The 27,432-nt window shown below is 42.6% G+C and overlaps 1 protein-coding gene across 11 annotated transcripts in view; it reads right to left on the reverse strand.

Moving 5' to 3' along the window:
* The window catches only part of MLLT10 (MLLT10 histone lysine methyltransferase DOT1L cofactor), a 244,697-nt gene extending 217,906 nt beyond the window's left edge, over positions 1 to 26,791 (reverse strand). For 7 of the 11 annotated variants that reach the window (XR_014015434.1, XM_081229508.1, XM_081229507.1 and 4 more), the window contains exons 1-3: positions 26,063 to 26,141; positions 25,771 to 25,930; positions 22,940 to 23,019 (exon numbers count right to left, since the gene is read on the reverse strand). Coding sequence is in view for 9 of the 11 variants with exons in the window: in XM_081229508.1 (XP_081085634.1) it covers positions 22,940 to 23,019; positions 25,771 to 25,930 (240 nt within the window). In the remaining 2 variants the exon portion in view is untranslated. Of the gene's footprint in view, positions 1 to 9,297; positions 9,519 to 22,939; positions 23,020 to 25,770; positions 25,931 to 26,062; positions 26,149 to 26,187; positions 26,440 to 26,738 lie in introns of those variants that run through there. The other 4 variants (XM_081229504.1, XM_081229503.1, XM_081229502.1 and 1 more) reach the window with 4 other exon arrangements.
* Positions 26,792 to 27,432: the final 641 nt, after the last annotated feature.

Consider the following 27,432-nt stretch of genomic DNA (forward strand, 5'->3'; position numbering starts at 1 on the left):
AGCGGTTACCAGTGGGGAGGGGCAAGACAGGGGTAGGGAATTAAGAGCTACAAACTACTATGTATAAAATAAAGAAGCTACAAGGATATATTGCACAACATACAAAATATAGCCAATACTTTATAATAACTATAAATGGAGTATAACCTTTAAATACTGTGAATCACTATGTTATACACCTGTAACTCACATAATATTGTATATCAACTATACCTCAACAAAAAAAACAATAATTAAAAATATATATATATTAGTAGTTACAAGGGTCTAAGCCTGGGGGCAGAAAGGAAACAGGTGTAGCTGTAAAAAGAGTACCATGAGGGATCCTTGTGGTATTGGATATATTCTGTTTGTTAACTGCATCAATTTCAATATCCTGGTGGGGATACCATCCTACAGTTCTTCAAGATATTATTAGCATTGGGGAAAATGGATAAATGGAAACTGGGTAAATAGTAGTTATATTATTTCTTACACCTGTGTGTGACTCTACATTTGACACAAAAGGTTTAATTAAAAAATAATTGTAGGGACATCCCTGGTGGCACAGTGCTTAAGAATCCGCCTGCCAATGCAGGGGACACGGGTTTGAGCCCAGGTCCAGGAAGATCCCACATGCCACGAAGCAACTAAGCCATGCACCACAATTACTGAGCCTGCATTCTAGAGCCCGTGAGCCACAACTACTGAGCCTGCATGCTGCAACTACTGAAGCCTGCACACCTAGAGCCCATGCTCTGTAACAAAAGCCACCACAATGAGAAGCCTGCGCACTGCAATAAAGAGTAGCCCCCGCTTGCCACAACTAGAGAAACCCCACGCAGCAACGAAGACCCAATGCAGCCAAAAATAAAATAAATAAATAAATAGAGGTTTTTTTAAAAATTGATTAAAAAAAATTTTGTAGGGACTTCCCTGGTGGTCCAGTGTTAAAGAATCTGCCTTCCAATGCAGGGGACATGGGTTCAATTCCTGGTCGGGGAACTAAGACCCCACATGTCGCAGGGCAACAAAGCCTGCACACCGCAACTACCGAGCCCTCACACCTCAACTAGAGAGCCCGCATGCTGCGCACTACAGAGCCCACATGCTCTGGAGCCCGTGTGCCACAACTAGAAAGAGAAAACACACCACAACTAGAGAAAAGCCCACACACTGCAACAAAGATCCCGCATACCACAACTAGGACCTGATGCAGCCAAAAAATAATAAATAAAATAAAAAATAATTGTAAATGAACAATCCGAAAAGGAAATTAAGAAAACAATTAACTGCATTTATAAGACCATCAAAAAAGAAAGAAAGAAAACCTTGGGAATAAACTTATCCAGAGGCAAACAACTTGTACGCTGAAAACTACATAATGTTGCTGACAAAAATTAAAGGTGACACAAATAAATGTAAGTTCACAGACTGGAAGAATGTTAATATGTCATCACTATCCAAAGTGATCTACAGATTCAATGCAATTGATACCAAAATCCCAAGAACATTTTACGCAGAAATAGAAAAATTATTCCTAAAATTCGTTTGGAATCTCAAGGAACCCTGAATAGACACTAAAATCATGAAAATGAAGAACAAAGTCAGAGGACTCACACTTCCTGATTTCAAAACTTACTGCAAAGCTACAGTAACCAAAGTGGTCTGTACAGGCATAATGGCAGACATATGAAAGAGAACAGAGAGCCCAGAAATAAATCCTTGCATGTACTACGGGCAAATGACTTTTGACAAGGACGCCAAACCATTCAACGGGGGAAAATCACCTTTTCAATAAATGATGCTAGGAAAACTGGATATCCACATGCAAAACAATAAAGTTGGACTCTTACCTTACACCATATACAAAAATTAACCCAAAATGGATCAAAGACCTAAATAAATGTTAAGGGCTAAAACTTAAAAAAAACTTAAAAGAGAAAATGTTAAAATAAAAAAAAGAGAGAGAAAGAAAATGTAAGGGAAATCTTCATGACACTGGATATGGCAATGATTTCTTGGACATGACATCAAAAGCACAGGCATCAAAAACCAAAAATAGATAACTTGGGCTTCCCTGGTGGCGCAGTGGTTGGGAGTCTGCCTGCCGATGCAGGGGACGCGGGTTCGTGCCCCGGTCCGGGAGGATCCCACATGCTGTGGAGCGGCTGGGCCCGTGAGCCATGGCTGCTGAGCCTGCGCATCCGGAGCCTGTGCTCCGCAACAGGAGAGGCCACAACAGTGAGAGGCCCGCGTACCGCAAAAAAAAAAAAAAAAAAAAAATAGATAACTTGAACGTCATCAAAATTAAAACTTTTGTGCATCAAAGAACATTAGCATAACAATGAAAAAACCCACAGAATAGGAGAAAATATTTGTAAATCATATATCTGATAAGGGTCTAGATCCAAAACTAGATAAAGAATTCTTTTTTTTTTTTTTTAGATAAAGAATTCTTACAATTCAACAACAAAAAGACAAACAACCCAAATACAAAATGGGCAAAGAATTGAATAGGCATTTCTCCAAAGATTTACAAATGGCCAAAAAGCACATGAAAAGACGCTCAGCATCACTAACCATTAGGGAGATACAAATCAAAACCATAAGGAGGTAATACCACTTCATACCATTAACATAGCTATTATCAAGAAAATGAGCTGGAGGGGATGTGGAGAAATTGGAGCCCTCATGCATTGCCAATAGGAATGTAAAACAGTGCAGTGAAAAACATTTTGGCAGTTCCTCAGAAAGTTGAACACAGAATTACCATATGATCCAGAAATTTCACTCCTAGTATATATCCCAAAAAAATGAAAAGAGGGACTCAAGTAGATACCTGTACACTCAAGTAGATACCTGTATACCAATGTTCATAGTAGCATTATTCACAATAGTCAAAAGGTAGAAACAATCCAAGAGTCCATCAAAGCATGAATGGATAAACAAAATGTGGTACATACATACAATGGACTATTATTCAGCCATAAAAAGTAAATTCTGACGCATCTACAACATGGATGAACATAAATGCTTTAATAACTAAGTGAAATAAAGGACAAATATTGCATGATCCCACTTAAATGAGGCATCTATAGCAGACAAATTTCATAAAATAGAAACTAGAATACTAGAAGTTACCAGGGGCTGGCGAGAGGGTGGTAGGGGGATTTCTTTAACGGGTACAGAGTGACTGTTTGGGATGATGAAAAAGTTCCACAAAGAGATACTGGTGATGATTATACAACATTATGAATGTACTTAATGCCACTGAACTGAATTGCATACTCAAAAATAGTTAAAATGGTAAATTTTTTGTTGTATACATTTTACCAGAATTAAAAAAGAAAACCTAACTAGACATTACTATGTTCATAGATTGAAAGATTCAAAACTGTAAATAGATGTCTCAAATTGATTTACAGAATCCATGCAAAGCTAATCAAAACACTAAATGGATTTTTCATGGAACAATAAGATTCTAAATGGTTATCAAATGCAAAGAGCAAGAGGCAAAATATTAAAAAGAAGAAAAAGACAAGAGGGAAATACTAATTTTATCTGACATATGTCCAGACTTTAAAAGGCTACAGTAAGAAAGAAAAACAGAAGCTAGAGTAATTTTAAAACTGGTATCAGAATAAAGAACAGAACAGTAAGTCCAGAAACAAATATACACATATATGAACTGCTGATTCATGACACAGTGGCACAGTACAGCAAAAGTGGAAAGAATGGTGTTAAAGTAACTGGATGTTCCTTTTTAACATAATATGTAATATATATTATGTGTACAATATGTATAAAATATATAAATATATACTGTACGTAAAATAAATACGTTTTCCCCCCATTTCATTCTATATATAAAATCAAATCCAGATGAGTAGGTTATAGACCTAAATGTAAAAAGCAGTTAAAAAAAAATAATTATTTTATAGGAAAATCATTTCATGACCTCAAGTTAGGAAAAGATTTAATAGGCTGCAAAAAGCACTAAGCACCAAAAAAAAAAAACAAAAACCCTAAGAACAAAAAAAAACCCACCTGAAAATTTTGACTACAGTGAAATTGAGAACTTTGCATTAAAAGGATAAAAAATGAACCACTAACACAGAGAAGCCATCTGCAAGTCACAAGTGAGAAAATATTAATGGCCTATAAATATACAAAAAGGGTTTCACCATCATTAGTAATCAGGGAATTGCAAAGTAAAAACCACAATGAGACTACCAAAATGACTAAACTTAAAAAGACTGACATACTAAGCACTGGGTAAGGATGTAGAGCAAAAAAGCCATTCACTGGTAGGAAAGTAAAGTGAAATAACCACTTCTAAAAAAGGAGTGGCCTCCCTGGAGGCCTCCCAGCAACTCCACCTCTTAGTACATACCCTAGAGTAACATTTCTCAAGCTTTTTTGACCACGAACCACTCTAAGAAATATGTTTTATACTGTAACCCCATATATATATACACAGAATACTAAAACTGCACTGTCAATTTTTTTCTGCCTTAGTTCATTTTTTAATGCTGGTTGCTCCCCACTAAATTGATTTTATGACCCTTTTTGGAGCAACCCCAGCAGTCTGATTAGCAGTGAGCTGAATTCCTGCAAGTGTACAAGAATATTCACAAAAGTGTTCATAAATTGCAAAACACTGACAAAAATCTACATGTCCATCAACAGGAGAATAGACACTGGTGTAATTCAAATGCTGAAATCATGGAACAAAAGAAATTAATAAACTACAGCTATATGCATCAAATAGATGAATCTCAAAAACAAAATGTAAATCAAAAAAATCAATACAGCATTACTCCATTCACATGAAGTTCAAAACAGCCACAACTAAATAAAACACTGTTTAGAAGTAAAGGAAGAACAATTAACACAAAATTCAGTATTTTCTCCTTCAGGTGAAGAGAGGAATGTGCTCAAAGGGAGGCACACAAGAGTCAAAGGTATGGGCAAAATGCTCTCCTTATTAAGCTTGGTCGCTAAACATATGGATACTCACTTTATTATTTTAAGTGTCCATATACTGGGTACACCCTCTTTTCTTTGCATCACAGATCTTACAATTAAAAATACGTGATGAGGGGCTTCCCTGGTGGCACAGTGGTTAAGAATCCACCTGCAATGCACGGGACACGGGTTTGAGCCCTGGTCCAGGAAGATCCCACGTGCCGTGAAGCAACTAAGCCCGGACGCCACAACTATTGAGCCTGCGCTCTACAGCCCGCAAGCCACAACTACTGAAGCCCGTGCGCCTAGATCCCATGCTCTGCAACAAGAGAAGCCACCACAATGAGAAGCCTGCACACCGCAACAAAGAGTAGCTCCCGCTCGCCGCAACTAGAGGAAGCCCGCGCACAGCAACGAAGACCCAACACAGCCAAAAATAATCTTTTAAAAATAACAGGTGATGAAAATTCTACACATAAACACACACAAGTGAGAAAAGTAAATTAAAATGCACAGGGTTGGTCCAAAGAAATTAGGAGTCTTTGTTTGAATATGAGTAAAATATCAATACTCTTACGGCTTATAATGCACAGCTATTTGTACAAAGGACAAAAGAAATATATCTTGACATACATTATCCATATATCAAAGAAACACAAAGGATGGAGTGTGTTTGGCAGAGAAAACTAGCACTTCCTCCCAAGTCAGTCGCCAAAAGCACTCAAACATCCATAAATATTAATCATGTGTTGCCAAAGAAGTGAAGATAAAAAAGCTTCTGGAAAGTCCTTTTTTTTAATTAATTAATTTATTTTTGCCTGCATTGGGTCTTCATTGCTGCACATGAGCTTCCTCTAGTTGCAGCGAACAGAAGCTACCCTTTACTGTGGTGCGCGGGCTTCTCACTGCGGTGGCTTCTCATCTTGCGGAGCACGGGCTCTAGATGTGCGGGCTTCAGTCGTTGTGGCACGTGGGCTCAAGTAGTTATGGCACACGGGCTTAGCTGCTCTGTGGCATGTGGGATCTTCCCGGACCAGGGCTCGAACCCGTGTCCCCTGCGTTGGCAGGCGGATTCTTAACCACCACACCATCAGGGAAGCCCTGGAAAGTCTTAAGTGAAATGAAACTTTCATGTACAGAGATAGAGCTCATCTAAACTACCCCATCCTAATTTGTTTTTTGTGGGGTTTTTTTGGCCACACAGCAAGGCATGCGCAACTTCCCCAACCAGGAATCAAACCCTGTGCCCCTTGCAGTGGAAGCGTGGAGTCTTAACCACTGGACCACCAGGGAAGTCCACTCCATCCTAATTTTAAAGACAAAAGGAATCAGGTAGGAACTACGGGGGTTAAAACATACACATAAAACAGCAGAAACTAATGAACCTCAGAAATAATCCAAACATGAGGGAATAGTGTCCTTATTATTGATAATATACTTCCTAATCCTACCACATTGATGCTATTTCACTTTATCCTATTCTAAAATAACATCAAGGACTTCCTTGGTGGTACAGTGGTTAAGAATCCGCCTGCCAATGCAGGGGACAGGGGTTCGAGCCCTGGTCCAGGAAGATTCCACATGCCGTGGAGCAACTAAGCCCATGCGCCACAACTACTGAGCCTGAGCTCTAAAGCCCACGTGCCTGAAGCCCGTGCTCCACACCAAGAAAAGCCACCGCCAACAAGAAAACTGTGCACCACAACGAAGAGTAGCCCCCGCTCACCACAACTAGAGAAAGCCCGCATGCAGCAATGAAGACCCAACGCAACCATAAATAAATAAATAAACTTATAAAATAACATCAAGATGAAGATATTCACAAATACTTATGTGTTAACACTTCTGGTTACTTGCTTGAACTATAACCTGAAGCACAGCACTTAAGAACATCATCTCGGGACTTCCCTGGTGGTCCAGTGGTTAAGAATCTGCCTTCCAATGCAAGGAACACGGGTTCAATCCCTGGTCGGGGAACTAAGATCCCACGTGCCGCAGGGCAACTAAGCCCACACACCACAACTACTGAGTCTGCGCACTCTGGAGCCCATGTGTCACAACTAGAGAGAAGCCCACGTGCCACAACCAGAGAAGCCCACACACCACATCGAAAGATCCCACATGCCGCAATAAAGATCCTGTAGGCCACAACTAAGACCCAATGCACCTAAATAAATAAGTAAATAAATGACATCATCTCTGGAGAGCCCAGGGTTCAAAACCTGGCTTACCCACTTTTTGTGACCCTGAACAAATCATTAAACCTCTCTTTGCCTCAAGCTGCCTCCTCATTAAAAAAATTTAGATTAAAATAGTACCTCTAATTTCGTTGTCCTGTTGAGAGGGTGAAGTGATGTATTCCTCTGTATTAAGCACCTAACACTACTTGGCACGTTATTAGAGCTCCATGACATTTTGCACATGAGGAAACTGAGGCTTACGGGAAAAATTGCACAGGCATTGGGCTTCCCTGGTGGCACAATGGTGGAGAGGCCCCCTGCCGATGCAGGGGACGCGGGTTCATGCCCCGGTCCGGGAGGATCCCACATGCTGCGGAGCGGCTGGGCCCGTGAGCCATGGCCGCTGAGCCTGCACATCCGGAGCCTGTGCTCCGCAGCGGGAGAGGCCACAACAGTGACAGGCCCACGTACCACAGAAAAAAAAAAAAAAAAAAAATTGCATAGGCATAAATCTAGTCCGTCTGACTCCAAAGCCCATGATCTTAACACTACTACCATACTACTTGGGATACCTCTGCATAAGATTATGGATTATGGATTTTTTCTCTCCACTTATCTTTCTTTCTTTCCCTAATTATCAAAAATGAGCAGGCCTGCACTATACTAAAATCAGAGCAAAAATTTTTTAAGACAGAAGATAACAAATACTCTGGGCTTTGGGAGTCAGAGAACAGAAAAGCACTTGTAGCATCTGAGAATAAAATGCTGAAGTACTCTTTTGGGTTTACCTGTCTATTCATGGCTATGTAGAGGATACAGTGCAGAAAGTGAAAATAGGAGGGGTAGGGACAAGATAGATGGAAAAAGAAAAATTTACATCATGTTAGGCCAGCTATAATTTCTACTTGTCACTAGAACAATACCACCATAAATTTCTAACCCTACTATGTAACTACAGAACTAAATTTTTTATTGTTGGGGCCGGGGGGTGGGGGGGTTACCCAGCCATACCCTGTGCAGAAATTACATGTGTGAGAGTGGAAATACTGCGGACCTGACAAAAGAATTTTCACTGCACCAACAATTAAGTAACACTATAGGAGATTAGGAAATAACAATCATATTTGCTTTATAGGAGATAATCTTGAAATGTTGGGGAGGGGGACAGTACTGAAAGGAGAGAGGTAAAAAGACAAGGGAGAAAAGTTCACTCTAAAAATGTGTAATATGCTACCTTTTTGTAGAAAAGGAAGAAAAACAAGAGTCTATATATGTAGAAATATATACATACATGAATAAACTAGAAAAATGAATTAAAAACTAGTAACAACAGAGAATGATGGAAAGCTAAACTGGGCAAATAAGAGGCAGGTTTAGGAGGAAGAATTTTCACTGTGTATCTTTTTATATTTTTTGAGCCATGTCAATATATCATCTAACCAAAAGTTACATAATTTAAGCTGTTGAAAAAATCTAGACAAAAAAATAATCTAGATTATGTCAGTGACTACAGAAGTAGAGAAATTAAATTTAAGATGCCTAGGATATCTAAATAGAGATATACAGAAGCCAACTGCAAATATGGATCTAAAGGCTAGAAAATGTTTCAGGTGATAGTGATGCCTCAAGGCATCCATAAGCATGCCTAAGTTTACCTAGAGTGAGGTAATCAAATAAACAGGCCAGAAAAGTAATCATCTAACATAAATTTTAAACAAGTAAATAAATAATGCCAAATAGGAATCCAAAAGGCAATGTTTAAAGAGGTACAAGTAGAAAACAGTTTATCAGAAGTCATGAGTAAAGAGAGTTGCGAGAAAGATGAGTGATCACAGTTTTAAATGCTGAAAGTAGATCAAGCATAATGAAAAGTGAAAAAAATTTTTTGAACTTGAAACAAAAATTTTTTTTTGAATTTGGCCATGTGAAGTTAATAGCAAAATCAATAAAGTGGTAGACTTAAGAGTCAAATGTAACAATGTGAAGAACGAATGAACAGCAATTTGTGATATTTTGTTTACTTAATTACACCTAAAATTTTTTTCAGAAAAGGATTTGAGGCAGACTACAAATAAAGGACCTGTATTATAACCATAAGAAAAACAGAAAAATGAACAGTGAAAGCCAGTATGAGGGACATCCCCTGATTTAGGGAAACTGCTCTTACCCCTGACTCCAACTATGTAGTTCTAGTGAGGGTTGTCATTCATAGTGCCCTCCCCACTCCAGCCACAGGGATGGTGGGTACATGATCCAAGACAGGCCAACCAGAGTCCTTCCCAGGATTCTTCAAGACAGCCCCTTCTTCTGGTAGAAGGGGCTGTAGGAAGATGAGAGCCAAGAGCTGCCAGCAGTCACGGTTCCGGCCTCATGAAGCAGAGAGTCTGTAGTATGAGAGAATGAAATCAACACGCAGAGAAACAGAGATAAGAGGTGAGGTCCTAAACCCCACAGGACGAGGAGGGGAAACAAATACGCTAATAATCCGATTAACACAGCTGATGTAACGAAAGACCAGATTTGGTTCTGGGCTGCCTGACAGCCAGAACAAAAAGAAAAACAGACTACGTATCACAGAGCTGTCAAAAAGGAGGAAATAGACCAGATTCTAAAGGGAGACACTTTTCCTTACGCTAAATTATTAAAAGAATTGCTTGTACATGGATTTTCACATAAGGGTCACTGAAAGACAAAACGGACAGTGTCCATAATGAGAGTGTTACAGCAAATGCTGATGTCATATGCTACTGCTTAAAATGACAATTAAGGGACTTCTCTAGCAGCCCAGTGGTTAAGACTCCTTGTTTCCACTGCAGGGGGCACGGGTTCAATGCCTGGTCGGGGAACTAAGATCCCGCATGCCACGCAGTGCGACCAAAAAAAAAAAAAAAAAAAACACAATACGATTAAGTTACACCTTAATAATTAAGCACAACTGAAAGGCTAGACCACAGGAGGCAGGTGAAGAAGCAGAGGTATCAACTAATGGTTTTATTCTTCCAGGAAGCCTGCGAGTAAAAGGTGAAAAATGTAAAGGGAAAGTAAAGTCCATGGGAAGATTCAAAAACGACTGTAAACTTCGTGGGAAAAAAATCAAGTAAAAAGGACAGACTAAAAGGTAAAACAAGACCCTGGAAGAAGTGGGAAAAGACTACATCATGAGAACAGGCAGTTAATTCCACTTGAAAACTACCTCCTCTCCTTCCAAAAACTCCACTGAATGACATAAAAAGGGCAAAATCACAAATCACAAAAGGGAAACACACATAAAGAAAGACAACAGTTCTAAAACTTTGGAAGCTAGGAAGGAAAAGAGTAGCAAATGACTTAGCAGATGAGAAAAGGCTGCTGCAGTAAGGCAAGTCCAAAAGCAACGTGTCTCGGGCCACATGGCGCCCCAGCTGAGGGACCTCAGGCGCCACATCATAGTGGTGGTGCATGCCCCTGAGAGGGACGGCTTCAAGTACGGCTCAAAACAGGACGACAAGTACGGCTCAAAACAAGACTAGGGATAAGATAAAACCTGAAAGATAATCAACGCCCCCCCCCGCAATCCCTTCTCTACACACTACCAGGTAACCCTCTCTCCCACAGCCGAGAAAACTGCACAAAGGGTAAACAAAAGGAAATCTGGACCTGGAGACATCTGAGCAAAGGCGTACTGAAAAATCTAGTTCTAGATCGTGAAATTCCAGCAACCAATGGCTCAAAGAATACTGGTAACCAGGTTTGTGGATCCCAAACAGCTGACTGGAAGATTTTTCTCTGAATAAACTAACCAGTTGGTGGCATCCCAATAAAAGAACCCAGCTAGACACCTATAATGAAGCCAATCTGCCAACAATTTCTGCCACACACACAGAACTTCCAGTCACCTCATTAGGAGCTTGTCTTAAATTCAAATGGACGGCTACCAGTCACTAGATTTGTAAGCAAAGTCCATAACAAGGCAGGCCAAAACAAATGGTACAAAGGAACTCTGAGGAAAAGAGTCCCAGGAGCAGAAGAAAACTTCAGAACACTGAAACAAAACAAAAACAACCATCTGGTTAACATCCTCAGAGAATTAAGAGAAAATATTGCACTTAAGAAACAAAAGCAGAGGATAAAAAATAAACATTCAGAAAGCATAAAAGAGCCTCTGGAAATTAAAAGTATAATAGAATTTAGAAATTTAAGTGAAAGAATGGAAAATAAAGTAAGAAACTGCCTCAGAGTGTAAAACAGAAAGAAATAGATTAACTTAAAGCAAGATCAGTTCAAAAGGTCCAATATCCAAATAAAGAAAAATACAGAAAAAGCAAACAATGATAACAGAACTGAGGGACTGTCAAAAATAATTCCAAAAAATTCTCCCTTAACTAAACTCATGGTCCCTAACATGATTTACCAAATTGAAAGGGCCACTGTGTGCCCAGTACAATGAGTGAGGGACAGCACACTAAGTACCATGAGAAACAGTGGGTAAACTGGCTACAGAAAACACACTAAATCCAGAGAGAACAATCACATATAAAGGATTAGAAATCAGAACTTCATTGGTCTTCTTAAAAGACACTGACAGCTAAAAAGTAATGGAGAAATACCTTCAAAATTTTGAAGGAAACTTATTTCCAACCAAGAAAGAATTCCATACTCAGGCAAACTATCCATCAAGTAAGATGGTAAAACTTTTTTCCTTTTTGGAATTTTATAATGTAGAGAAAATTGAATTTATAGACTACCTGATTCATTAAACAAGTGGAAAATTACATGAAGAAGTGACTAGAAAGGATGCAAAGATTTAGCCTTAAATAAAGAACACAAGGAAAATGAAAATACAAGAAAATTATTAATCCCAGGGGAAAAAAAATTAAGAAAGAAAACAATCTTAGTATGCTTTTGGCTCAGAAATGAACAAAATACTTAAATAGTCATAATAATGTAAAATTTTCTGTTTAACACTCCTGACTTAACCAAAATTTGTGATATACTGAAAGACAACATCTAAAACTAATATGTCAAGAACAGCTGCTTCGGACTTCCCTGGTGGCACAGTGATTAAGAATCCACCTGCCAATGCAGGGGACACAGGTTCAAGCCCTGGTCTGGGAAGATCCCACATGCCACGGAGCAACTAAGCCCATGCACCACAACCACTGAGCCTGCGTGCCGCAACTACTGAAGCCCGCGTGCCTAGAGCCTGTGCTCCGCAACAAGACACCGCAATGAGAAGCCCGCACATCACAACAAAGAGTAGCCCCTGCTCGCCACAACTAGAGAAAGCCCACGCACAGCAATGAAGACTCAGTGCCACCAAAAATAAATAAATAGGGCTTCCCTGGTGGCGCAGTGGTTGAGAGTCCGCCTGCCGATGCAGGGGACACAGGTTCGTGCCCTGGTCTGGGAAGATCCCACATGCCGCAGAGCGGCTGGGCCCGCGGGCCATGGCCGCTGAGCCTGCGCGTCTGGAGCCTGTGCTCTGTGGCGGGAGGGGCCACGGCAGTGAGAGGCCCGCGTACCATAAATGAATGAATGAATGAATGAATGAATGAATAAATAAATAAATAAATAAATCAAAATTTTAAAAAGCATAGCTGCTTCTACATTCCTTGTCAAGAGTCAAGCAGCAAGGTACTGTTTTACTGTGTGTGCAAAAGAATCTTTGGGTACTACTGACTGTGCATTTTTCACTTTGATAAACATAAAAATTAAATCTAAACAAAAAATGGAATAAATAGGTACAATGGGCAATGTATCAATGTACCCAATGTTTTCATTTCTCTTACTAGTTATGTAGACAGGTTAGAAAAGGATACAACCAAGTATTAAACGCCTACTTCATGTCAGCTGTTATGCTAAGTTTTTCTCACAGTAAAAGAAAGGAATTCAAGAAGTGAGACAACGGAAATTGGCTATTTGCTATTTTATGTATGGTGGTAAGCACTAAACCTGTTAACTTTTTTAAATCACCTCTTTCAAAGGTATAGGAACTCAGGATGCTACACTCAATTTAAAAGCAAAGAGTAGACATGAATCATCAGCAAGTGAAAAAAACGTTAGCAAATGTTAAACTTTGAAGCCATTCTATTTAAAGTATATAGGCTGGGACTTCCCTGGCAGTCCAGTGGTTAAGACTTCGCCTGACAATGCAAGGGGGTGCAGGTTTGATCCCTGGTCAGGGAGATAAGATCCCACGTGCCTCACGACCAAAAAACCAAAATATAAAAGTGAAGCAAGGGCTTCCCTGGTGGCGCAGTGGTTGGGAGTCCGCCTGCCGATGCAGGGGACACGGGTTCGTGCCCTGGTTCGGGAGGATCCCACATGCCGCGGAGCGGCTGGGACCGTGAGCCGTGGCCGCTGAGCCTGCGCGCCCGGAGCCTGTGCTTCGCAACGGGAGAGGCCACAACAGTGAGAGGCCCGCGCACCGCAAAAAAAAAAAAAAAAAAAAAAAAAAGTGAAGCAATACTGTAACAAATTCAATAAAGACTTCAAAAGTGGTCCACATCAAAAACAAAACTTTAAATAAATAAATAAAGCATACAGGCTAAAAAGCTCGTACAGGAATAAAACGAAAAAAGTTATATATAATTTTTTTTTTAATTTTTGGCTGTATTGGGTCTTCATTGCTGCATGCAGGCTTTTCTCTGGTTGCAGCAAGCGGGGGCTACTCTTCACTGCGGTGTGCAGGCTTCTCATCGCAGTGGCTTCTCTTGTTGCAGAGCACAGGCTCTAGGCGCACGGGCTTCAGTAGTTGTGGCACACAGGCTCAGCAGTTGTGGCTCACAGGCTCTAGAGTGCAGGCTCAGTAGTTGTGGTACACAGGCTTAGTTGCTCCTCGGCATGTGGGATCTTCCAGGGCCAGGGCTCGAACCTATGTCCCTACATTAACCACTGCACCACCAGGGAAGCCCCTACAATACCTTTTTTAAACTGCCACTGAAGACGCCCCATCCTGGCTTCTTGTACTCATAAGTCAGAGATATATAAGATAAATAAATTTGAAAACAAATTTTTAATTACGTAGATAAAGGTAAATCTTCTTGTGGTACAAATAAAAAAGAACTTAAAAGCTAAAAGAATCAACATTAGTTCAAGCTAAGGCAGTCAATGAAGATACCTAATACATACCTTAGAGGCTGGGGTTGACTATGACACCAGCACAGACCCTAGATGTGCTGTGTAAGGACAGGAAATAGAAAGAGCTGATCCTACCGAAGGGGAATCTATCTCAAAGAAACACGGACTGGACCACTAAGACTAGAGAAAATTCATTTAAGAGGATAACTCAGCTGGGAGGAGAACCACTTTCAACTTTCCCCTCCCTTCTTTCTGCCAGAACATGTCTCTGCAGTCACAATGACTGCCATGCTGTGACCACAGAACAATGCTGAAAATGTAAACTATCTGCTAAGGTTGGTATAGTAGAAAGACAGAGAAAGTCTGATCCCTAAAGATTTCACAGAGGGACTTCCCTGGTGGTCCAGTGGTTAGGACTCCGCACTTCCACTACAGGAGGAACGGGTTCAATCCCTGGTCAGGGAACTAACATCCTGCATGCCACGTGGTGCGGACTAAATAAATAAAGATCTCACAGAGCAGTCATAAAAGCTTTAAATGCGTTTCTCAACTCGTTTCAAATGAGAATTTAGTAAACTTGTAAATTGCTCATCTGTAGAAGCCAGATTAATCTGTAATCTGGTCTTTGTTACTAGCAGCCAAAAGCAATTCTTAACAGGTACAGAGCAAATGCAAAAACCTCCCTCAGTGACACCTCCACAAACCCAGGTTAGAGGACCAGGAATCCCAAGAAAGAAAACAATTCTTAAAGATTAGCTCACGGTCAAAAATTGCAAAGTATGTGAAGACATCTACCACCACAGTTAAAAAACAAAAAAAAGAAAGAATTCCAGAATCTCTGAGAAATTTTAAACTAAGTATGTTTTGGGGACTTCCCAGGTGGCGCAGTGGTTAAGAATCTGCCAGCCAATGCAGGGGACATGGGTTCGAGCCCTGGTCTGGGAAGATCCCACATGCCGCGGAGCAACTAAGCCCAGACGCCACAACTACTGAGCCTGCACTCCTGAGCCCACGAGCCACAACTACTGAGCCCACGTGCCACAACTACTGAAGCCCATACGCCTAGAGCCCGTGCTCTGCAACAAGAGAAGCCACTGCAGTGAGAAGCAGTGCACCACAGCAAAGAGTAGCCCCCACTCGCCTCAACTAGAGAGAGTCCACGCGCAGCAACGAAGACCCAACGCAGCCATAAATAAATAAATAAATAAATATAAATACATAAATAAATAAATAAATTTTTATAAAAAGTATGTTTTTGCCACGACTAAGAAGCCCACATGCCGCAATGAAGATCCCGCATGCCACAACTAAGACTTGGCGCAGCCAAAATAAATAAATAATAAATATTACTTTCTTAATAAAGTTTTTTTTGTTTTAAGTGAAAGAAGGTTTATTCAGGCAGAAACCCACTCCATAGGCAGAGCGTGGGCCATCTCAGAAGGCAAGAGGCCAAAATAAGTTATGTTTTAAATATTCAAATAAGTTAATAAATATACTCCTTAAGACTATAATAGGGACTTCCCTAGTGGCACAGTGGTTAAAACTACACCTGCCAATGCAGGGGACATGCATTCGATCCCTGGTCTGGGAAGATCCCACATGCTGTGGAGCAACTAAGCTTGTGCACCATAACTACTGAGACTGCACTCTAGAGGTCATGAGCCACAACTACTGAGCCCGCATGCCACAACTACTGAAGCCCACGCTCCTAGAACCTGTGCTCCGCAACAAGAAGCCACCACAATGAGAAGCCCATACATCGCAACGAAGAGTAGCCCCCGCTCACCACAACTACAGAAAGCCCGCGTGCAACAACAAAGACCCAAAGCAACCAAAAATAAATAACTAAATAAAATTGATTCTTTAAAAAAAAAATAAGGTGGAATTAAAATGTAAACAACAATAAAACTGATTTTGCAAGGTAAAGAGAGTGAACACAAGGTGTTCTAAGGTCCTTGGTTTTGTTCAAAAGGAGTACAAAGATTAATCTAAGGGCTTCCCTGGTGGCGCAGTGGTTAAGAATCCGCCCGCCAATGCAGGGGACACGGGTTCGAGCCCTGGCCCGGGAAGATCTCACATGCCTCGGAGCAACTAAGCCCGTGCACCACAACTACTGAGACTGCGCTCTAGAGCCCGCGAGCCACAACTACTGACCCCGCATGCAATAACTACTGAAGCCCGCGCACCTAGAGCCTGTGGTATGCACACAACAAGAGAAGTCACTGCAATGAGAAGGCCGTGCAACACAACGAAGAGTAGCCCCCGCTCACCACAACTAGAGAAAGCCCCACGCACAGCAACAAAGACCCAATGCAGCCAAAATAAATTAATTAATTAATTTTTTAAAAAAGATTAATCTTAGACTCACAGAAAAAATATAAAGTATGCACATTAAAATATTAAGGGCAGGGCTTCCCTGGTGGCACAGTGGTTGAGAGTCTGCCTGCCAATGCAGGGGACACGGGTTCGTGCCCCAGTCCAGGAAGATCCCACATGCCGCAGAGCGGCTGGGCCCGTTAGCCATGGCCGCTGAGCCTGCGCGTCCAGAGCCTGTTGCTCCACAGCGAGAGAGGCCACAGCAGTGAGAGGCCCGCGTACCGCAAAAAAAAAAAAAAAAAAAAAAATATTAAGGTCAATCACTAGAAGAAAAGAAATGGAACATATAACCTCCAAATCAGACTAGATTTTTTAAAAAAAGATAAGGAACAATCACTCCAACTGAAGAAAAAAAAGAGGAAAAAAAATAAGCATGGTAAATAGATAACACAAAATAAAAATTTAAGAAGTAAGCCCAAATGTATCAGTCATTACTATAACTGTAAACAAGTAATCTGTAATGCATGTTAATACAGATTCTTAGACTGTATTTCTTTAAAAAACCAAGCTTCACTATATTTACAAGGATGTTCACTGTAGCACTATTTGTGGTTATGAAAAACTGGAAACCTAAATGACAATTAATAAAGGAATTAAATAAGTTACAGTACATTCTGCGACAGAATACTAAAAAGCAGATAAAAAGAACGAACTAGATCAAAATTTATCAGTGTAGTGATGTCACAAGTAGCTATGTCACTAATCACAGAACACATATAGAATTTACCATTCCTGTAAAATAATACACTAGTTGGTGGTGTGTATGGATATATGCGTGTAGTAACAAGGATTAAAACATAGATGGTGGTATATATATACAACGGACTATTACTCAATCTAAAAAACAAGGAAATTCTGCCATCTGTGACAACATAGATGGACCCTGAAGGCATTATTCTAAATGAAACAAGTCAGACAGAGAAAACAAATACTATATGATCTCACTTATATATGAAACCTGAAAAAACCAAACTCAGAAACAGAGAACAGATTGGTGGTTGCCAGAGGCAGTGGGTAGTGGGTTGGGGGAAATGGGTGAACGTGGTCAAAAGGCACAAACTTCCAGTTATAAGATAAGTGAGCTCTAGGGATGTAATGTACAGCTTGGTGACTGTAGTTAACAACAACATATTGTGTATTTGAAAGCTGCTAAGAATAAATCTTAAAAGTTCTCATCAAAAGAAAAAACAATTTGCAACTAGGTGAGGTGATGGATGTTAACTAAACCCTCTGCGGTCATCATTTTGCAATATATACATATATCAAACCATTATGTTGTATACCTTAAACATTCTGGTGTTACATATCAATTATAGCTCAATAAAACTGGCAAGAAAAAAATAGAGAGAGACTGGTCCTACAGACATTAAAAGGGTAATGGCTGACCCAGACTGGGGAGAATACAAATAGTACTTCAACTTAATTTTTAATTTATTGTTCTTTTTAAGCAGAAGGGAAGATCTGTAGCAAATATGAAGAATGGACATTGGTTCATTCTGGGTAGGGAACACTCAGATAGTCATTTTATGTTCTATACTGCTCAGAACTACTCGTGATAATCAAATGCATATAAGTTTAATTTGTAGAATTAAATCTAAATATATATTTACTGTGATTGAGTGCATTTCATATGGTTTTACAGATGTATAGTAATTTACTTGCATTATGTATGCTCAAAAAGAAAAAATTTAAAAATAATATAGTGCATCCCTAGATCAATCCCTAAAGCCCTGGTTTTGAGTCCATCCAGTGGTTCCTCCCTCACAAAAAAAAAGCCAGAAGAACTGCAATAAAAAGAGGCAGAGCGGGCTTCCCTGGTGGCGCAGTGGTTGGGAGTCCGCCTGCCGATGCAGGGGACACGGGTTCGTGCCCCGGTCCGGGAAGATCCCACATGCTGCGGAGCGGCTGGGCCCGTGAGCCGTGGTCGCTGAGCCTGCGTGTCCGGAGCCTGTGCTCCGCAATGGGAGAGGCCACAACAGTGAGAGGCCCGCGTACCGCAAAAAAAAAAAAAAAAAGAGGCAGAGCAATAGAAGAAAGTTACAGCTCACTTCCTGGAGGAAAGGAATCACCTTTCATTTAAAGCTAGAAGAGCAAGACCTAAACAATGCAAATTCTTCATGGGCTTTTGGACATTTTATTTTTTACACAATCCACTGTCAACACATTTTCCAAGTAGAATAATTAAATATCTAAAATATCCTCTCTCTGTGTCTCATTAAAATTGTATAAGTAGGGGGCTTCCCTGGTGGCGAAGTGGTTGAGAGTCCGCCTGCCGGTGCAGGGGACATGGGTTTGTGCCCCAGTCTGGGAAGATCCCACATGCTGCGGAGCGGCTAGGCCCGTGAGCCGTGGCCACTAAGCCTGCGCGTCTGGAGCCTGTGCTCCGCAACGGGAGAGACCAGAGCAGTGAGAGGTCCGCGTACCGCAACAAAAAAAAAAAAAAAAAAAAATTTGTGTAAGTAGGTAAAATTTCTAATAAATCTCTTCAGCCTGTGGTAGTTACAAAGAGATACACAGTAAACACAAAAACAGTCATGAGAAAACTTCCCTGGTGTCACAGTGGTTAAGAATCCACCTGCCGGGCTTCCCTGGTGGCGCAGTGGTTGGGAGTCCGCCTGCTGATGCAGGGGATGCGGGTTCGTGCCCCGGTCTGGGAGGATCCCGCATGCCGCGGAGCGGCTGGGCCCGTGAGCCATGGCTGCTGAGCCTGCGCGTCCGGAGCCTGTGCTCCGCAACGGGAGGGGCCCCAGCGGTGAGAGGCCCGCGTACCACAAAAAAAAAAAAAAAAAAAAAAAAAAAGAATCCACCTGCCAATGCAGGGGACATGGGTTTGATCCCTGATCCAGGAAGATCCCACATGCCGTGGAGCAACTAAGCCCGTGTGCCCCAACTACTGAAGCCTGCGCGCCTAGAGCCCGTGCTCTGTGACAAGAGAATCCACTGCAATGAGACGCCCACGTGATGCAACGAAGAGTAGCCCCCCTCGCCGCAACTAGAGAAAACCCACGCACAGCAACCAAGACCCAACGCAGCCAAAAATAAATAAATAAATTTATTAAAGGAAGAAAAAACCAGTCATCAGTGAGTGTTTTAACCTCTAACCACGGGACTTCCCTGATGGTGCAGTGGTTAAGAATCCGTCTGCCAATGCAGGGGACACGGGTTCGAGCCCTGGTCCGGGAAGATCCCACGTGCCACGGAGCAACTAAGCCCATGTGCCACAACTACTGAGCCTGCGCTCTACAGCCTGCGCGCCACGACTACTGAAGCCCACGCGCCTAGAGCCCATGCTCCGCAACAAGAAAAGCCACCGGAATGAAAAGCCCACGCACCACAACAAAGAGTAGCCCCAGCTCGCCCCAACTAGAGAAAGCCCGCGTGCAGCAACGAAGACCCAACACTGTCAAAAATAAATTAATTTAAAAAACAAAATAAAATGGGGGGATTCCCTGGTGGCGCAATGGTTGAGAGTCCGCCTGCCGATGCAGGGGACACGGGTTCGTGCCCCAGTCCGGGAAGATCCCACATGCCGCGGAGCGGCTGGGCCTGTGAGCCATGGCCGCTGAGCCTGCGTGTCTGGAGCCTGTGCTCCGCAACGGGAGAGGCCACAACAGTGAGAGGCCCGCATACCGCAAAAAAATAAATAAAAATAAAAATAAATAAAAAATAAAATGGGTATAGAATGTTAATATTTTTTAAAAAAAAACTGTCTTTGTTGCTACTGGACCCTGCAGGTTCTCCTTTCCTGACAGTTCATTATCCATCCTTGGAAACCGTTCTTACTCTCCCAAATGTGAACATTCCCCATAGTTCTGTCTTCACTCTTCTTTTCTCTAACAAAAAATGTCACTTGTTTCCCAATCTTCCTTCTACGCAGCTCCAACTCTAACTTGTCTTCACTACTTTAACCCTAAATTTCCAATGAAAAATCCCACCTGCATCAAAACCAACATGCCCAAAACTTTCTTTACTCTTCAAATTTGCTCTCCTTCGTTACTGTTAATGGTTATCACCATTCCAGAGGGCTCAACCTTGACATCTCAGAATCATCTCTGATTATTCCCTTTCCTTCACCCCACATCCATTTCTGTCATTTCCTCCTTCAAAATGCTCCCTCTCTCTCTTTCTACTTCCTCCCTTTCTACTCTCACATTTTTATAGTAACAGCATCCTAAGACTTTCAGTTTCTAACCTCCCCTTTCAAAGCCATCCTATATACAACCAAACTTCTTGTCTAAAAATACTGCTTTATTGTTCTGGATTTTTACTCCTCAGTATCTGTCAAGGTACCACCAGTTCATAATTCCCCCTCTTCTGAAAAGTGAGCTACCCCAAACCCACAGAGATCTCCCTGTGTCTGAGCAACTCAACCCTATTGTCTAGCCATGGCTAGCTAACTGGTCCAACTAGACAAGCCAAGACAGTTTTTTTTTCCCCCAAAAGGAACATGAGATTCGCACTGCAATTTAGCCTCTTGAGACAGGAGACAGAAAATATTAAGAGCTGAAGTATGGCCATCTTTCACCACAGGAGGCAATATACAACACCTTGGTTGAGAGCTTCATCACAGCCCAGACTCCAACTAGATACGTATTTCTCTTAAAACTACGATATCTTTATCTATGAAATGAAAGTAACAGAATATCTACCTCATATATTTGATAGGTAAAGAAAATAATTGGTATAGAACATTCAGCACAGTACCTGACAAATGGTAAACAATCAAAAAAGTTAACTATTGATTTTTGAAGTAAGTAGTAGAGAAAATCTGCAGAAAGGAAAAGAATGAAGCAGACACACAGAGAAAAGCAGAAATAATATTAAAACTAATTCCATTCCCGTTCTAATTCATGGGTACATTTTCAGGTTAGGTTTCTTGGCTACTATATCCTTATAACAAACTGCCCTTTCTTTGCTTATTTAAGCTTGGAATGAGTTTTTGTTTTTTACAAACAACCCTACCTTGTATAATTGTACACTACAGGAATTTAGAAGACGCTGTCTCTCTTCTTTCATTAACGACCCCCACCATCCTACCAAATAAAGCTAAAATAAAATGGGTCCCCCAATATACCTTTATATACCTTTTAAGATAAATATTTTATTCACTTGAGTATCCTGACCATGACCTCAGAGAGGAAAAAGAAATAGAAACAGGCAACAAGAGGCATTTGAGGCAAATAACGCTGCCATTTTACCACTCCCCATTCACCTCTTTATCCTCCCTCTCTTGATACCCACTTTCCTATTTTCTAATCTTTCTCTGGCCACGAATCTACTGCGACATCCACTAGAAGAGCCTCACCTTACTGGCAGTGTTTACTAACAAATTAAAGCAAAACTTCCTTTGCTTGATGACCCATCAACCCCAAACCATAACATGCTACAAAGAGGAAAAAAGATAGAGTAAATCTATACATACTTTAAGTCCTAAAATTTTCATGATTAATTTCATCCTCCACTTGCCAGTTCCCATTTCTGTAATGCTAGAATAGCTGAAACTCTGGTACAGTGCATTCCCACACACAAAGAAAACACATCAACAGAATATTGCTCTGAGTTTCACAATCCTATATAAGCTACTCAGCCATTATTTCTGATCAAAAATTGCCCAGACAAAAATAAAAGTTTCTGTTCATACTATCCATGTAGGTAAAGAAGCTGAAATATTTGTTTTCTACCTTCTGTCACATACTCTAGTCAACAACAAAAGGAAGAAACTATCACACTGCAAATGGTAATACTTCCATGTGATTAATGAAGATTAAATCTTTTTCTCCCTCATATTTCTAGAAGTTCAACTGGAAAAATGATTTTGGCCACAAAGAATAAACATTCCTCCCTCATTCTTACAGAAGGTTTACAGAAGTGTTCAGAAAGAAGGTTAGCCAGCCAAGTCAAAAAAAAGGAAGATTTTTATGTTGCTTTGCCAAAGGGACTGAATGTGAAAATACTGAGCAAGGTTAAACTGTACATGTATAGATATAGTAAAAAGAAATGTGAATCATTAAACACTTTTTTTTAACTCAGCAAACAGAACCTAGCAAAATTATCTCAATATAACTTACTTATGTCCTACTGCCATTATATTCCAACTATGATTAGCCAATTTAACCCTCAAACCAGTAGACATGGCTAAGAAAGCCCAAATACAACTTTATATTTTACCTGTTCTAAGTATCTATCAGTATGTACTTATGTGATTCAATTTGTTTTTCAGATCTTATAAAACCAGTTTAAAACTGTAAGTCAATACTTGGCCCAAATTCAATATTTGAACAAAAGACTGAAAACCCTTGAAACTGACACACGAGTGTGTAGCATCCTAAGCTACTCACTTTAGTATTTTAATGTTTTTGATAAACACTCCTTACCACTCTGGCTGCTCTCTCCTGAGATTCACATTTCCTGCAAAACCATGGTCCAGTGGGTACTTGAACAATGCCATAGCAAGCTGTTGGGAAATAAATGTTTTAAAGTAAGTTAAGATTTGAATAATTATGGAAAATCAAATACCCTTTCAAAGCCCTATTAAAGTAATTACCTCTGAAACTATTCACATAAACCACCTGCTTTGTAAAGAACTAAAACATGCTATATTTATGTTTATAATTTATCACCTAGTTAAATTTATGACATTTTAGGGCTTCCCTGCTGGTGCAGTGGTTAAGAGTCCGCCTGCCGATGCAGGGGACACGGGTTCGTGCCCCGGTCCGGGAAGATCCCGCATGCCGCGGAGCGGCTGGGCCTGTGAGCCATGACCGCTGAGCCTGCGCGTCCGGAGCCTCCGCAACGGGAGAGGCCACAACAGTGAGAGGCCCGCGCACCGCAAAAAAAAAAAAAAAAAAAAAAAAAAAATTATGACATTTTAACTAAATATTAGAAAAATAATCTTTTTCTATTTCAATTAAAAAGTATAAACATCACAAATTTTATTCTCTTATAACAGAAAAATATTAGATAAAATTTAACACTTTACATAGAATAACTCAAATTAATTAATTCATTCCTATATCCTGAAATTTAAATAGCAAGCATTTTAGATACATGAAAGTGAAAATTATTTCCAAATCACCTTTCAAAACAAACAAGACATTGCAGGAAAGAAAATGAAATGTAATGTTAAAAGTAAAATGTTTCTATTTAAATAAAATGTCCAGAATAGACATTTGTCTATCTGTCTATAGAGACAGAAGGTACATTACTGGTTGTCTAGGACTGGGGGAGTTAGGAAGAAATGGGGAATAACTGTTAACAGGTCCAAGGTTTCTTATTAGGGTGATGAAAATGTTCTAAAATTGACTGTAGTAACAAATCCAAAACTGTGAATGTACTAAAAACCAGTGAATTGTACACTTTAAGTGGGCTAATTGTATGGGACATGAGTTACATCTCAATAAGCCCGTCAGAAAAAAAAGTAAACTACACGTTTATTTCTAATATATGTTAATGTTCCAACAAGTGACCTGTATATCACACATCCAAATCACAGTCTAGTTACGTACAAAAACTGTTTTTATATCAACATTTACCTAACTCAAATTTTAATATTTTCCAAAAACCTAAAAACACTAATATCCAACTGACATTCTCTTGACTGAGCTTGCTCAGAGGTAACTTGAAAATATATCAAATATTGGAAAGCACTTAAAAAATATAAAATCAGCACAAATTTTTAAAACTCCAAAAGCTAAACTTCTAATCCCATTTAAAATGTATCGGAGTAAAAATATTCTATCAGCCAAGAAATACAGCATCACAGCCCAAAAACTTATATTTTAATTCAGAAATACTTCTTGAAAAGAAATTTTAACACTTAAATGAACACTTTCTAAATTGGGAGATGAGGCTACTTAGCATCATTTATCATCCAATTCATAAGAAATACCTCTACAAGTGCCAATGAACACTATAACGGAAATACACTATACCAGTTCTGAGACCTTACAATCAGTACCTAGTTTGAATACACATGGTTTTCACTCCTCAGAAGAGTAAGGTGTGCAACTCTGCCTTTCTTTAAAAGAACTGGGGATACATGCATGCTCAGGTTCGGTTATTCACTATCTCCTAAGTCCCCCTGCCCAGTTCTGAGATTCCGTTCTATAAAGAATACAGTTTAGTCCCTTACGCTCAGGCTTTCTCTCGTTTAGTAGCGCCCGGTACACTACTGAACCTCTGCCTCACTCAACGCCAGATTTAGAAACGGGAAGGGGGGCGGGTTGGTGCACAACAAGGGGAGTACAAGAGCCACCAAAAAAAAAATGACCTGTTTTTCGGCCCCCAAATTTTCAGCCTCAATTCCTTACCACGTGAAATGGAAAAAGAACCTTCAAACGGCCAGAAAACTACCTTAACTAGTGTCCTCGGCTCTTGTGTATATCCCCAAAACTCACCTAATGGAAACACCCAGAAATAAACTAAGATGCTCCCCGAGTCACTGGCGCCGCCACCACCTCCTCTTCTGTCCAGTCACTGAAGCTGAGGAAGGGGCCCGATGCGGCCACTCAACAGCCTCATCCACCACCCCGAGCAGCTCAGCCCAGCCGCGCCCGCGGCGGCGCGACTGCGGCGACGGCCTTCCGCCTCTTCTCCGCGGGAAGCTCCAGTCCGCAGGAGCGGCAGCAAGGTCTCGGCCAGAAAGCTTGGAGTGCGGCAGCCGGCGCCCTCCCCCCCAATCTAAAGCGGCAGGGCAGACCCCCGAGCTCCCGATCCGCCCCGGCGCCGCGCGCCGCGCTCCCGAGCCCGACTCCATGGTACAGGAAGTCTCCAGACACTGCGGCAGACGGCGCGACGGGGGGGGGGGAAGGGGCTCCCCACTCCCCAACCCAAACCCACAGCCGCGGGGCCACGGCCGAGGGGCGCGCGCCCGGGCCCCGACACCCCCTCGCCGCCGACCCCGGCCTCCGAGAGTCCGCAGACCCGCGGCTCCGGGCGCAGGCTGCGGCCGAATGACACTTGAGAGAGTGAGCGCAGCATCACATGACAGTCCAGGCCACACACACTTTCTCCCACATGCGCAGCCCACACCCCTTCCGCCCCGCCGCCGACCCTCCGAGTCAATCCCCGGCCGCGGAACGGGGCGGGGGCGGGGGCGGGGGCGGGGGGAGGGGCGGGAGGGGAACTGGCAGTTGCTGCCAAGGTGGGGGAAGCGGTGACGGTTGGGAGAGGCCGGGTTCGGCCAGGCGGGCGGTTGGGTGTTTACCTTGATGCACCGCGACGCTGCAGCCGTGCCCGTCGCAATAAACCAGCGGGTTCTCGGCCCAGCCTCTCTCGTCTGAGCAAACGCAACAGCCTCCAATCATCTCCTTCATACTATGGGAGACCTCGTCCTCCAGTGACACGGGCCGGTCGCTAGAGACCATCTAAGAGGGAGTTGGGGGGGACCATTAAAAAACACATGCAAGCCAATGAGTGCTTCCCCCCGCCCAGTCCCCCGCGCCCCCGCTCCCTTCCCGGCGCCCCGGCCCCCGCCCGCCGCTCGGCCGCTCGCTCACTCGGGCTTTGCCGCTCAGTCACTCACGTTCCGCACAGGAGTCAGCAGCCATGTCCTTGCTGACTCCCCCCACCTCCCCTCCACCGCCTCCTCCGCCTCCTCCTCCTCGTCTTCTTCCCTCCCCACCTCCACCCGGCGGCTAACGCTGGAGCCCGAAGAGGGCACACATAATCAAGTAGGCCTCCGCACAGGCGCACTGGGGGGGCTCCCGCTGGGCCAGGGGCAGCGAGGGAGGGGAAGGGGGTTGCGCTTCCTCCTCCAAGCGTCACTCGGCGTGCGCGCCCGCCCGGCAGCCGGCGTGAGAGAAAAGGCCCGGGAGAGGCGAGGCCTGCGTGCGCGCCGCCGCGTCCGGCCGGCAGCCCGGGCCTGCCTCCCGGCCCCTTCCCCTCCCCCGCGCCGCTCGCAGCCGCCGAGGTGTGCTGGGGGGGAGGGGGCGAGGAGAGCCCGTGGCGCGCCGAGGCCGGAACGAGCCAACTGGAGGGCGCGGGGGCGCGCACGCGGGGGCGGGGACGTTGGGGCCGCCTTCTGCAGCGCCGGCCGCGCGGGCTGCGTGTGCACGTCGCGAACAGGCCTCGGCGGGAGGGAGGGTGGGAAGGGAGGATTCCGAGGGCCGGGAGGGAGGACGAGTTTTGTCTGAGTAGCTGGAGGGGACTCCCTGCGGGCATCTGAGAACCTACCTGCAGGCCTTTTCCTCGAGAACTGGCCCGTGGGTAACAAGGGTTGGGCAAGTCGGCCAGCTTCCGTGAAGGGTGCAGTGAAGCATGGCTTCCTGCAGTTGGCCGCGCGAACTTCACTGTAGTGCCGAAGCCTTTTCACCCATTAAGTTCACATCCTGGACTCTACCCAAAGTTCACCCAGTGGAAGTGCCACCAAGTCGGCTGCCCGTTTACACACCACACTGGGCCAATGACAACTGAAAGTGCATCACAGACAGGGTCAAAAGCCTAGGTTGGGTTGTATTCGAAGAGGGAACACCTATGCTACCCGCAACTTGCTGTGTAGGAGTACAAATGGTTGTTAATCTGGAATTAGCAATATAATGTGAGGATCAGGAAATCGCAGTTTGAGGGAACCCAAGTTCTAGTCAGTCACCAAATGATCTCTAACACCATGTGACAGTGGAGTCCTTTCAATTGAGGATTTCTCTGATCTGGCTCTGTACTCCAAATTTACTCTTGAAAATTTGTCAATTTTTTATTAAGGCCACTTAAGTGGCAGAAAGATGGGAGCTCACTCACATACAAATAGAAAATGGATCAGGCCTATCTGAATAATTAGCTGGATATTGAGCAGTTTTGAGCTGTGAAATCTTCCACTGTTGCCCTACCCTCTATGTATCCTTTTTAGTCCAATATTGATTTTAGGCCAAAA

Source organism: Mesoplodon bidens, assembly GCF_964165515.1.
Source record: "Mesoplodon bidens genome assembly, chromosome: 3".
NCBI lineage: Eukaryota > Metazoa > Chordata > Mammalia > Artiodactyla > Ziphiidae > Mesoplodon > Mesoplodon bidens.